At 39.3% G+C, this 14,692-nt stretch overlaps 1 protein-coding gene across 3 annotated transcripts in view; it reads left to right on the plus strand.

The window, feature by feature from the left end:
* Nucleotides 1–14,692, plus strand: part of MAN2A1 (mannosidase alpha class 2A member 1) — a 218,696-nt gene that overhangs the window by 152,636 nt on the left and 51,368 nt on the right. For all 3 annotated transcript variants that reach the window (XM_039543788.1, XM_039543789.1, XM_039543790.1), the window contains 3 exons: nt 1,260–1,374; nt 12,430–12,563; nt 14,459–14,600. In XM_039543788.1, coding sequence (XP_039399722.1) covers nt 1,260–1,374; nt 12,430–12,563; nt 14,459–14,600 — 391 coding nt within the window. The remainder of the gene's footprint in view (nt 1–1,259; nt 1,375–12,429; nt 12,564–14,458; nt 14,601–14,692) is intronic.

Here is a 14,692-nt window from a genome sequence, read left to right on the forward strand (position 1 = left end):
TGGGATGGGGCAAGGCTGAACTAGAACTAAAGCTGTGTCAGGAGTGCAGTTAATGGTTCAGCTAAGTCTATGCTGTATTGGCTCCTTTTGTGTTTTTCCCAAAGTAATTGTGCATTGAGTTTAAGCTAGGACAGACCAGTGATGGTATTTTTTCCGTGTGTGTGTGTGTGTGTGTGCACGCACGCACGCGTGCAAACTGGCAAGAAAGTATTAGACAACTTCAGGAATCCCCTTTCTTTTTTGGATATCAGGAATCCCTTGTCCAATTGACTTCACATTTTTTAGAAACATTCTACTTTAGCTCCCACAACTGACCTACTAATTTCCAGGTATATTTGACTATTTTGTGGATTTTAGGGGGACCGCCATCATGCTTTAAACAGATGATCTGCTGCAACTTTAACTATGGAGTGACTATATATCACTCCGTAGTGGTTGGACCAAACAGACAAAAAATTCTTCCTGTTCTTTCAGCTGCGTTCACACTTCCTGCTTTGCTCAATCCGTACATTCATTTGATATGTTAAATGTGAACAGAACCTGTGTTGAAATCAACTGTTAAAAATAAATGAAATAATCTAACAGTGACTTGAGCTTTGGGTATGAAGTCCTAAGTGTGCAAGCAGCAGCTGACAAGTATAACTTTGTGAGAGAGAAAATTGAAGCTAAAATATATGTAATCACAGTAATATGTTACTTAACAAGAACAGGAGTACTTGTGGCACCTTAGAAACTAACACATTTATTTCAGCATGAGCTTTCGTGAGCTACAGCATCCGAAGAAGTGAGCTGTAGCTCACGAAAGCTCATGCTGAAATAAATGTGTTAGTTTCTAAGGTGCCACAAGTACTCCTGTTCTTTTTGCGGATACAGACTAACACGGTTGCTACTCTGAAACATGTTACTTAACAGTTATGTTGCTCTAATCTCCAAAATGCTTCACAAATTTTAACTCGATTTTCACAACATACTTGTGAAGTCTGTAATGAAGATTATCCTAATTTTCAGACAAGGTAGGGTTAAGAAAATTGCCCAAGACTACAAAGAAAGTCAATGTCAGAGTAGGGATTAGAAGTTATGAATTCCCAGCTCCCAGTCTTGTGTTCAGATGAACACTCATCTACTATAGGTGAAAAGTTATTTTTGGAGGGGTTTTAAATTAGGATTTAAACCTATTTAATAACTGATATGCTGTGGATTTTTTATCCTGAAAACAATTTTCATACCATTGTTTTAACTTTTTGTTTGTCTTTTTTCAGCCTTATGTTTTCACAGATCCACCTACCATAAGAGTTACTCATGGAAGGATTTTCTCAGAAGTTACTTGTTTTTTCCATCATTTGACACACACAGTGCGACTCTACAAAGTTCAGGGTAAGAGGTTTTAAAACTGCAGTTATGTGTCATTTTATTTTCTGGCTAATGTTGTTGTTCAGTTTGGACCTTACGTTGGCTTTCCAGTGCTTTCGTAACTTTTTATGCTTAGTACAGTGCTGGTCTAGGAATTGCCTTCTGGTTGCAGCAGTCACTGGGTTTAAGGACAAATGATCAATTCTTGTGGTTTGCAGCAGTCGCTCAACTAAAGGCAGACTTAATTCCAACAAATCTTCCTAGTGGAGGACTCCCTCAACATTGGGAAATCCTCTTATGGTGTAAGGCTGCCAAAGTGACTCCTACACCATAGAATCATAGACTTTACGGTCAGAAGGGACCATTATGATCATCTAGTCTGACCATCTGCACAACGCAGCCCACAGAATCTCTCCCATCCACTCCTGTATCAAACTCCTAACCTATGAATGAGCTATTGAAGTCCTCAAATCGTGGTTTAAAGACTTCAAGGTGCAGAGACTCCACCAGCAAGTGACCCGTGCCCCACGCTGCAGAGGAAGGCGAAAAATACCCATGGCCTCTGCCAATCTGCCCTGGAGGAAAATTCCTTCCCGAGCCCAAATATGGTGATCAGCTAAACCCTGAGCATGTGGGCAAGACTCACCAACCAGACACCCAGGAAAGAATTCTCTGTAGTAACTCAGATCCCACCCCATCTAACATCCCATCACAGGCCATTGTGCATATTTACCACTAATAGTCAAAGACCAATTAATTGCCAAAATTAAGCTATTGCATCATACTATCCCTCCATAAACTTATCAAGCTTAGTCGTGAAGCCACTTTTGCCTCCACTGCTCCCCTTGGAAGGCTGTTCCGGAACTTCACTCCTCTGATGGTTAGAAACCTTCATCTAATTTCAAGTCTAAACTTCCTGACCTAGGATGAGTGAGAGCCAAGTCTAACTTCCTGATGGCCAGTTTTTATATCCATTTGTTCTTGTGTCCAAGAACAGAAGATGGCTTGCCAATTACAGAACCAGTCTCTCCTCCCTTGGTTTTCACACCTCAGCTGCTGGAACAGGGCCCCATCCTCCCTGATTGATCTAACCTCGTTATCTCTAGCTTGCTTCTTGCTTGCTTATATATACACACCTGCCCCTGGAAATTTCCACTGCTTGCATCCAAAGAAGTGGGTATTCACCCACGAAAGCTCATGCTGCAAAACATCTGTTAGTCTATAAGGTGCCACAGGATTCTTTGCTGCTTCCACAGAACCAGACTAACACGGCTACCCCTCTGATACTTGTGTCCACATTGGTACTGATCTTAAATAATTCCTCTCCCTCCCTGGTATTTATTCCTCTGATATATTTATAGAGAGAAATTATATCTCCCATCATCCTTCTTTTGGTTAGGCTAAACAAGCCAAGCTCTTTGAGTCTCCTTTCATAAGACAGGTTTTCCATTCCTCGGATCATTCTAGTAGCCCTTCTCTGTACCTGTTCCAGTTTGAATTCATCCTTCTTAAGCATGGGAGACCAGAACTGCACACAGATGAGGTCTTACCGGTGCCTTGTATAACGGTACTAACACCTCCTTATCTCTACTGGAAATACCTCGCCTAATGCATCCCAAGACTACATTAGCTTTTTTCACAGCCATATCACATTGGCGGCTCATAGTCATCCTGTGATCAATCAATACTCCGAGATCCTTCTCCTCTTCTGTTACTTCCAACTGATGCGTCCCCAGCTTATAACAAATTCTTATTAATCCCTAAATGCATGACCTTGCACTTTTCACTATTAAATTTCATCCTGTTACTATTATTTCAGTTTACAAGGTCATCCAAATCTTCCTGTATGATATCCCAGTCCTTCTCTGTATTGACAATACCTCCCAGCTTTGTGTCATCCGCAAACTTTATTAGCACATTCCTATTCTTTGTGCCAAGGTCAGTAATAAAAAGATTAAATAAGATTGGTCCCAAAACCGATCCCTGTGGAACTCCACTAGTAACCTCCATCCAGTCTGACAGTTCACCTTTCAGTACGACCAGTTGTAGTCTCCCCTTTAACCAGTTCCTTATCCACCTTTCAATTTTCATATTGATCCCCATCTTTTCCAATTTAGCTGCTAATTCCCCTTGTGGAACTGTATCAAATGCCTTACTGAAATTGAGGTAAATTAGATTCACTGCATTTCCTTTGTCTAAAAAATCTGTTTCCTTCTCAAAGAAGGAGATCAGGTTGGTTTGGCATAATCTACCTTTTGTAAAACCATGTTGTATTTTATCCCAATTACCATTGACCTCCATGTCCTTAACTACTTTCTCCTTCAAAATTTTTTTCAAGACCTTGCATACTACAGATGTCAAACTAACAGGCCTGTATTTACCCAGATCACTTTTTTCCCCCTTTCTTAAAAATGAGAACTATGTTAACAATTCTCCAGTCATACGGTACAACCCCTGAGTTATGTTTTGCTGAGGGACTTGCAATTTCATGTGCCAATTCCTTTAATATTCTTGGATGAAGATTATCTGAGCCCCCCGATTTAGTCCCATTAGGCTGTTCGAGTATGGCTTCTACCTCAGATGTGGTAATATCTACCTCCATATCCTCATTCCCATTTGTCATCCTACCATTGTCCCTAAACTCCTCATTAGCCTCATTAAAGACTGAGGCAAAGTATTTGTTTAGATATTGGGCCATGCCTAGATTATCCTTAATCTCCACTCCATCCTCGGTGTTTAGCGGTCCCACTTCTTCTTTGTTTTCTTCTTATTTATATGGCTATAGAACCTTTTACTATTGGCTTTAATTCCCTTTGCAAAGTCCAACTCTACATGGCTTTTGGCCTTTCTCACTTTGTATTGGTGCTGAGCCAGAGCTCATATCCAGCACCATTTTATTCCCTACACCACTCAACACCCAGCACAGATGGCATTCCTGAGATAAGGGATGTAGCAGTGGTGTGGCTGGGACATCCTGTTGCTCTGGCACTGTGCAGCTATTTTAGATTAGACTGGCCTTGAGGCTGCACTTGTGCTGAGGAGCAGGCCATTGTAGAACCAGCCCCAGGAACGAGAAGTGTAAATGGCTCCTTTGTGCCTCTCTAAATCTCTCTCAGCTGCATGCGGCATTTAATGGGTCTGCAATCCTGACTAGAATCTTTGGCTACTTACTGTAGAAATAATAAATAGTTAAGTAATAATTGCTAAAATGAGGGAGGGAGAATTGTAATATTTTGAGAATTTCCCAAATCTGTTCCATCACCAGCTCCTCCCTATGGACATTGTCTTTTTTGTAGCTCAGTAAAACAGAAGTATAGTGTTTGGGGGAGTGCAGAGAACATATTTTATTCCCTACTTTTTTTTCCCGATGTCTTTATCATAGTGTTTGGATTTTTAAATGTAAATTATGTTGATTGGGTTAATTGCTTCTGACAGCCAGAGCTCATATCCAGCCATATTGCTCGACTTGCTTAACAAATTTTATTAATTTGTGTTTTCTTCATGGAATTGCCTCTGGAGTAGCACAGCATGCAAAGATTTGTCTATTTGAAGTCGGTTGGGAACATCAAGACAGAAATGTTGGGAATCCACTTATTGTCACATCAGAACTTTTAGTGGCATAGGCAAGCATCAACCTGGCAGTTTGTAACTTCTTAAGGGTTTGAGTTTGCATCCTGAATACATTTCTTCAAATACAGGTTTTTTTCCCCCTAAGTAATTATACTTGTTGTTACCCCCATGTATTGTGTCTGGAGAGAATTGATTATTTAGATGTGTATTTTAAGAGATAGTCAAGGGCAATCAGTTGTTGTTTAGAGTAGTCAATATTTATTTAAATATTTAAACTTTCAGCTTTGAGAACAACCTTGTTAAAATGCCACAGACACATAAGAGCAATAAAAGTAATTAAGCATTTGGAAAACAAGACTGGTGTGGAAAGGTTGACAACGGAATGTATGATCAGTCTGGAGAAAAGAAGACTGAGAGGAGACATAACTCTACAAATAACTATTTCCTTTAAGGAGGATTGTGATAAGTTAGTCTCACATGTCAATAAGAAACAATAGGGTTAAGTTGAAGCATTTGAGCAGGGGAATATAAATTAAATACCAGGAAAATCATCAGAATTCCACCTAGATATTGGACCAGGTGGAATTGTCATGATTCTAGATATTCATAGACTGAAAAGCTAGAAGAGGGACCATTATGATCATCTAGTTTGACCTCCAACATAACATAGCTCAGAGAACCTCACCTCACCCAGTAATATATGCACAAAGCCCAGAATTTCTCTTTGAGCTATAACATATAATTTAGCAAGAAACCTAGTCCTGATTTAAAGACTTCAAATAATGGAGAATCCACTACATCCCTACATAAGTTGTTCCATAGGTTTTATTACCCTCACTGCTAAAATCTATATTTATTTCTAATCTGATTTTGTCTAGTTTCAACTTCCAGTCATTGGATCTCAGTAGGCCTTTTTCTGCTAGATTAAAGAAACCATCTCCTCTCAGAAATCTCTTCAGTATTGTGATATAGCATGGCACAATCCAGACTAACGAGCAGCTGTCACCCTGCCCTGCAACCTCAGATATCTTGCAATGCCTTGCTGAAATATCTTCCACCTGGGCCACTCACAAACAGCTTTCCACCATGCAAAACTACACCCTGAGTATCTGTGTGTAACTGCAGCCTGCCTGCCACACTTGGGTTACATGCTGGCTATCACCAGCCTAGGTTATACTGCAGGGTGACCCCAACACACCCCTAGTTTTAGATTTTCCTTCAAAAATGCATGTCCTGTACTTTCTTGGACAATACAAAATATTTTAAGTCCATTATTCCTTAAATGGAATATACCATTTTATTATCCCAGATAGTTATTTGGACACTTCTGTTTAAACACCCTGGATTAGATAAACAGTAAAATAAGTTTATTAACTACAAAGAGAGGGATATTTTAAGTTTGTACAAGTAATGAAGTACAAGTCAGAAATGGTTACAAGGAAAATAAGGATAAAACTTTTACTAATGCCTACCTTAAACTAATCAGATTCAAGCAAAGTTTCTCACCACGTGCTTTCAGCAGTCTTACTGACCAAACTCAGTAGGTCACGATCTCTCCCCCAAAGTTCAACTAATGTTTTCTTTGTCACTTCAGATGCTCAGGGAAAGTGAGATGTGCCTTAGGGTATTTGTTCCTCCTTTTTATAGTTTCAGTCCCCCTCTTGAAAAACATTTCCAGCTGGGAACGAGGAGACAGTCCAATGAATGGATCTTCTTTTTTTTTTTTTTTTTTTGTTTTTTTTTTTTCTTTCTTTCTGATGATTCCTCCTTCCTGATTGACTGAGGGGAGGAGGAGGCTGGTTTGAGCATTGGCCTGCCTGGCCCCAACCACCCAGTTCAAAGTTTGAGGGGGAGGGGGGGATCTTGGGCAAAAATTGGTCCTGCTAGGCAGTGGGGGGCTGGAGGGGGGATGACCAATGACCTCCTTCCAGTTCCAGTTCACTATATATCTCCATATAAAAAAAAAAAAAAAAAAAAAAAAAAAAAAAAAAAAAAAAAAAAAAATAAATGCAAACACACATTCAGATTGTAGAGAGAGACCTGAGACTTTTGTTTTTTGTTTGGGCAGGGCTGTGGCGTGTTAATGTTAATATATACATATATCTATAAATTTATATAATTTAAACTACAGTGTTGCACATACAGTACATACTTACCACAGGACAATACTGATCAGAAAATTATGAGTTTTCAAGGCAGACCTTCCAAGGCATACTGTGTTGTAAAGATTTATTACAATAGTGTGTAGGTTGTGGATACAGGGGCATATTTGATCACACCTATCTAAGTACTTGCAGACTCTGATCAAGGCATCTTTAAATCTCCTCTGGGATAAACTACACAGCTTAAGTCTCTCACTGTGTACTTTCAAAACCTTGAATCATTCTTGTATCTTTTCTGATCCCTTTCCAGTTTTTCCACCATCCTTTTTTAAGTGGGGACACATATTCCATAATGGTTTCACTAGTGCAGTATTACAGAAGTAATGCCACTTCTCTACTCCTCCTTGATATTGCATCCAAGGATTGCACTTACCCTCTTAGCTACAATATTGCACAGGAAGCTCATGTTCAACTGGTTACCTACTGTGACAGGGTTGGGCCAGATGGCTACAGGAGAGTGATAGAAGGCAGATATATTAGCCCCAGGTTAAGCAGGTCCCTTTTCCCTGGGTAAGGTAACAGGGGCAGTTCCAGAACAATCAGGAACTTGCTGGAACAAATTAAGGCAGACAGGCTAATTAGGACACCTGGAGCCAATTAAGAAGCTGCTAGAATCAGTTAAGACAGGCAGCCTAATCAGGCACCTGGTTTAAAAAGGACCTCACTTCAGTCAGTGAGGCATGCGTGTGAGGAGCTGGGAGTAAGAGGTGCAAGAAGCTGAGAGTGAGTAGGCATACTGCTGGAGGACTGCAAAGTACAAGCGTTACCAGACATCAGGAGGAAGGTCCTTTGGTGAGGGTAAAGAGGGTGTTGGGAGGAGGCCATGGTGAAGTAGACCAGGAAGTTGTAGCTGTCACGCAGCTGTTACAGGAGACACTATAGAGAGCTGCAATCCACAGGGCCCTGAGCTAGAACCCAGAGTAGAGGGCGGGCCCAGGTTCCCCCCATCTCCTCAACTCCCTATTTGATATAAGAGGAGTTGATCTGGACTGTGGATCCCATCAGAGGGAAAGATCTCTGGCCTGTCCCCTGACCCATTAGGTGGGCAAACAGAGACTGTGGGGATTGTTCGCCTCCTTTTCCCAATGCTGGCCAGTGAAGAGGTTAGCCAAGTGGAACGGCAGGTTTGTGCCACTAACAAAAGGAGCCAAACTGAAGACTGCCATGAACCTCTGAGGTGAGCAAATCCGCCAGAAAGCGCAGAACTCTCCAAGGCAGAGGAGGAACTTTATTACACTACCATGACCTTAAGTTCTTTTCAATGTCACTGCATTCCCGGATTCAGCCATGTATATTGTAAGTGCGACCTACATTCTTTGTTTTTATGTATGACCTCACAATTGGCTTTGTTAAAACACACAATGGCATCTTACCAAGCAGTCCAGATTGGTCTGTACATCTGACCTGTTCCCATCATTACTTGCCACTCAAGGTTGGATCTGAACCCTGTTAATTAGTTGTGATTTGTCCACTATAAAAATTTTAAACTGAACCTCATGGTTTATAAGTAGGAATAGAGCTCAGGACCACCTGCTCCAAATGGCCATGTGAAAGGCAGTTCAAGTGGTTTCAGTGAAACCAGGCCTTGCTCCCCTTTCTTTAACTTTTTTCTCTTTTCTTCCATTTTGGGGCCCTAACCTTCTCTGTAACTGTTCCCTTCACTAGACCTCAATTAAACTTATCTGCATTCCTGAGCTCTTTTTCATTAGTTTTACCTGATGCAGCTCTGAGTTTCACAGAGATATTATGATCTCTTACCTCATTTCCTTACGTTTCATTAGCTCTTTCAACTTCTAGTGCAGTTATTCCAAACATAGCAATTCATTCATAAAGAGCATGGTGGGTGAATTCTTATGGTCAGCTGTGATTTCCACCATGAATACCTACAAGCACAAGAGTGGTGCTCAAAAATGCAAGCTGTAGCAGGCCCATGAAAAAGATTATTAGAAAAGTGTGAGTGGTTTACAAAATAACTTGAAATATTTGACCGTGTTGCAGACAGTTCTGCTACTTACCCTTAGCTAGTGAGGATGTTGATTTGGGTTTGTCAGGCTTGTTCAGTTCTGGAGTATCTGATTCTGGCACAAAACTTGAAATTGAATTGTTGGGTCCCAGAATCTGATTTTCAGCAGAACGTTGCCCATTGGTTACTAGCACAACTGTTATAGATGTGGTTTCTGAAAGCGGTTTGGTTATTGGAAGCCTGGGGCAGAATTTTGTCTTCAAGTGAGATCTGGCTGCTGGGCCACAAAAGTGACAGATTCTGTTTTGTTTTTTGGTAGAAAATGGTCCAATTGTTCAATTAGAAAGAGCCTGTTTGCTTAGTGAACACAAATGAAGGCAAATATTAAAATCGTGATTCTTTGTCAAAATTTCTAATGGGGAATTGCACCAGTGATCTTGGTTGATATGCAGTTTGACTCTTGCCACCTTGTTCTGTTTCAATTGTTTGCTTTTTCCAGCCAAACTCCTTGTCTTCCTTTGCAAACTGTAAAACTGGGTTCACAAACTTTTTCCACTTTAGCAATTGATTATGTCTACATAAACGTTCAAAGAACAGGTAGAGGCAATCGCTTGCTGGATGGAAATTGCAGAATGGTTGGTAAAGGACTGCGCAATTGACAAAGATATGCAAATCTGCTATCACAAGATACAGTATTTTGCGTTATTTCTTGGATATTTTGCTGTGCTTGGGTGAGAGATTTAGTTTTGAGAGGTTCAGATGAGAAATTAGAAAGTTGTCATAATGGTAATTTTTGGTGTTTGTTTGAATTGCTTGCAAGGCGTGGTAGCATGTTCTGAACTAATATAGACACTATTAAGGCCAGTCCTATAAAAAGTATTGTAGACTTTTTTTTGACAGATTTAGGAAAGTTTAAATACTTCTCCATTGTATTTGTATTCCAAATTCTTCCAAATGGACCAATCCTATTAAATGTATTCATAAGTGATCTGGAGAAAGGGGTAAACAGTGAGGTGGCAAAGTTTGCAGATGATACTAAACTACTCAAGATAGTTAAGACCAAAGCAGATTGCGAAGAACTTCAAAAAGATCTCACAAAACTAAGTGATTGGGCAACAAAATGGCAAATGAAATTTAATGTGGATAAATGTAAAGTAATGCACATTGGAAAAAATAACCGCAACTATACATACAATATGATGGGGGCTAATTTAGCTACAACGAGTCAGGAAAAAGATCTTGGAGTCATCGTGGATAGTTCTCTGAAGATGTCCACGCAGTGTGCAGAGATGGTCAAAAAAGCAAACAGGATGTTAGGAATCATTGAAGAGGCGATGGAGAGTAGGACTGAGAATATATTATTGGCCTTATATATTATTGGCCTCCTCACCTCAAGAGAGAGATTCTGACACTGGAAGGGGTTCAGAGGAGGGCAGCTAAAGTGTTTGGGGGTTTGGAGAGGATCCCATATGAGGAAAGATTGGGGAGGCTAGGACTCTTCAGCTTGGAAGGGAGGAGTCTGAGGGGGGTTATGGTGGAGGTGTATAGAGTCATGAGTGATGTTGAGAAGGTGGATAAGGAGAAGTTATTTGCTTATTCCCATGGTACAGGAACTAGGGGTCACCAAATGAAATTAATAGGCAGCAGGTTTAAAACAAATAAAAGGAAGTTCTTCTTCACGCAGCGCACAGTCAACTTGTGGAACTCCTTACCTGAGGAGGTTGTGAAGGCTAGGACTATAACAGTGTTTAAAAGAGAACTGGATAAATTCATGGTGGTTAAGTCCATAAATGGCTATTAGCCAGGAGGGGTAAAGAATGGTGTCCCTAGCCTCTGTTCGTCAGAGGATGGAGATGGATGGCAGGAGAGAGATCACTTGATCATTGCCTGTTAGGTTCACTTCCTCTGGAGCACCTGGCATTGGCCACTGTCGGTAGACAGATACTGGGCTAGATGGACCTTTGGTCTGACCCGGTTCGGCCGTTCTTATGTTCTTAAATGTCTCAAGTGTTAAGTTATATGAGGCATCAAAAAATGGAAAAAACGTTGGTGACTGCTTTGTAGATTTTATTGATATTTACACCAAAACAGAAGGAAGGGTGTGACAGGTTATTTTAGAGATGCTGAAAAAAGACTGTTTAGATATGGGTAATTGGAGGGGACAAAGCTATGACAAGAGTGCTAACATGGCTCTAGCATACAAAGGTGTTCAAAATAAAATTCACCAGATAAATCAGTAGGCATCTTTTGTCCCCTGTGCTGCTGACTCACTAAATCTTCTTGGAGAACCAGCTGTAATTTTTTTTCCACAAGTTATTCTAAATTTTGGAATTGTTCAAAAATTGTATACCCTGTTTTCCTCTTTTACTAGTTGTTGAAATATGTTGGAAAAACATATTAGAATTACGTTAGAAAGCCAACCATGACAAGATGGTCAACCAGGGTAGAGGTAATCCATTTACTATGAAATTAAGTTGAGGATTTTCTTGATCTTTTGATGAAATCAAGGCTACACACAATCTTACTCTAGAATTTAAGTCTGAAGCTTATAGCTTACAAACAATATTTCTTAATTTTCTTTTCTTGTTTTGGCCAAGATGTGGCATACTATCTTATCAAAAATTAACCTGTAAGCTCCATTTTGAAACTCCTCATAGGTTGTGTGTACCTAATTAACTTTTAAAATCTGGCTCTCATCCCTCCCTCCTCCATCGCCCAATAGACATACTTTGTGTTCCCAGTCACATCAAAACGAAGTCTTCAAATTCTCTGCCCTTGAAAGCTCTATTTACTCATATTCAAATGACTCTGTACTTTCTCTTCACTCCTATGATTGTATCAGAGTTGTCATAGGAATGGTAGGAGACTAGCAACAGCACACCTACACCCAAAAAGGAGAAGGAGCAGCAGCAGCATCAGGCACCAACAATTTAAGGTGGAGGAGCTGCAGCAGCAACTCTAGACAATAAATGGCCTGGCCCTGTTCCAGAGGATTAGCTAGTGCTCAGGGGCAGTACCCAGCAATGATGTTGCACACTCCATTGCCTGCGGGAGTGTGCTGACTTCTATACTGGTTTTGGCTATTAGTAATCTGCTGATTTTAATAATCCACATCATTTTTCTACTCCATGTTGTTGAAGCTTTCAAAATTATATGGCTAGTCTGGTAGGTAGCAGTGATGTAGAGAGTCTCTGCTACCCCAGTCTATAATACTGATACATGGACTGGGTTCAAAGCTTACTCCTCTCTATAAGGGTAGACTTTAACATGGAAGGAAAATTGATTGAGGGGAGTTGAAACATTGTTATGCTATGGGGAGAGCTCTATAGAACTTGGTTTTTATTTTTTAATAATCAGAAATTGTAAATATACTTTTAAATTTAGGATTGGAAGGTGAGTCTCTTGAGCTGTCCAATATTGTGGACATTAGAGGAGAATACAATCGTGAGATTGCAATGAGAATTTCATCTGACGTAAACAGCCAAAACAGGTTTTACACTGACCTTAATGGATATCAGGTAATTACCATCTGTTAATTCTGAATATAGTAACTATGACAATTTAGAATCATCATGGCTTAATACTTGGTTTTTTTAGTTGATTATTTTTCTTATTTACCCAAGCAAATAATAATTTAGAATGTGAATGTTAATTATTTTGAAAGTAGGCATTGATTTAAATATATACTATTTTTCCTGACATGACTTAGATGCACTTAAATGCTATGGATGGCTTTTCCAAGATTAAAAAATGTTTATTTTAGGCTGGTTTGTCATGACAGACAGACATATGTTGTATACAAAAACTGTGTTTTGTTATAACAATATGAGGGTACTAATATCCTTTGTTTATAGATTATTATTATTATTATTATTATTATTTTAGTTTTGTATGATGCTTTGGACTTCTTCAAAGATAATCTCCTCTGTGCATGAATATTGGAAGGAGGAGGAGATATTTTTAAAAATGAAGTATTTCATTTTTCATTATTTTTGAGTGCCATCAGCATTGTGTGTGCTGCAGAATATGTAGAAGACTCAGATTTTTGTCTCAAACTTCAGTCTACATAAGGTACTAAAGTAGATGTTAGTCGTCATGGAAATTAGCATGTTACAAATATTGGAGAGACTTTCAAAGAGAAATATATGTTCCATTTCAAGGCAATTTAAGATTTAAATAACTTCTGAGAGTTTGTATTTTGGCATCTGCTCTGTCAGGAGGCCACGAAATTCTGCAGAATCTAAGAACCCCAACATTCCTTTTTCATACTCCCCAACATTGATAAAGTGATAGCATCCATGGCAAAGGACATGATATTTCCTGAGGAAAGTGCCTTCTTTTAAAACAGCAAAACAACCCACCAACCCCAACAAAGAACAAACCCCTGCAAACAGGAAAGTAGAATCCACCCTAAAAAGGACTTCAAAGCTACATCTGTTGTATCAAGAACATTTCTGGCAACCACATATTTTTCTCAGTCCACATTGTGATGACCTGAAAAACAGTTCTTGGGGTCAAAGCATAAAAATAAATTGAACTAAGTGGTCATTAACAAATCATCACACACACTATAGATATGTTGTATTCCTTTCCTTTTCTGTCTTGTCTATTTAGATTATAAGATATTTGGAGTGGATGCTGGCTCTTACTACATGTTTGCACAGTGCCTAGCAGGCCCTTATCTTATTTGGGACCTTTAGCGGCTACTGTGATGCATATAAATTACGTAATAATTTATTGGAACATAGTAAGCCATAGTATTGATGATGCATCTGATGGGAAAGAATGCAGATCATTTTTCTTAGCTATGCTGGCTCTGTGGTGTTTGTAGAAGTAAAAAGTAGTAAACCCTTTTGTTTCACTATTCTCCCAGATATGATTCTGAGTACATAGGGACCCAGATCTGTCAAGTAAGAAATGGCCATTTTATTTAATTATTTCAAAGTAGTACTGCACTTAAATAAAAAAATAATCAAGTGAAGTTTTAAAGAACTAAAGAATATTTAATAGTACTATACATTAATCTACGCAGATCCGTGCTAGAAATCCTAGGAATAATTTTTGTACTACTTTGAGCTTATTCACAATCTATTTTCTAAACAAGAAGAAAAAGAATTCTCTCAAAAAATACTGCTCCTCATGCTAAGAGCCATTACAATTCTTTATGCAAAGAAGAACCTTTGATTTTTTGAAAACTACTTTGAACTACAAGTATGTGTAAGTTACACCACTTCTGAAGTAATGTTGGCGATAAGTCCCTGCTAAGCTGAACGATCCGGTGGAGGGACTTGCTTTGGTGTCTGTCAATTGTTGTTCCCAAAGCGTACAAGATAAATGCCTAGAAAGATATTTTGTATTTTTTTACATATTTAAATATCAATGGAATGTACAGATGTTAATTTTGATATTGTAGATTCAGCCCAGAGTGGCAATGAACAAATTGCCTCTTCAAGCAAATATCTATCCAATGACTACAATGGCTTATATCCAGGATGATGGCATTCGTTTGACTCTACATTCTGCTCAGTCTCTAGGTGTTACAAGCTTGAAAAGTGGTAAGTACAGTATGGGAAAGGTTTTCAAAATCTGACCTACATATTAAATCATCTCCAGTATTCAGAGGATTGTTTCACAGATTACTGTGCTG

Source organism: Mauremys reevesii, linkage group 6, assembly GCF_016161935.1.
Source record: "Mauremys reevesii isolate NIE-2019 linkage group 6, ASM1616193v1, whole genome shotgun sequence".
In the NCBI taxonomy this organism is placed as follows: domain Eukaryota; kingdom Metazoa; phylum Chordata; order Testudines; family Geoemydidae; genus Mauremys; species Mauremys reevesii.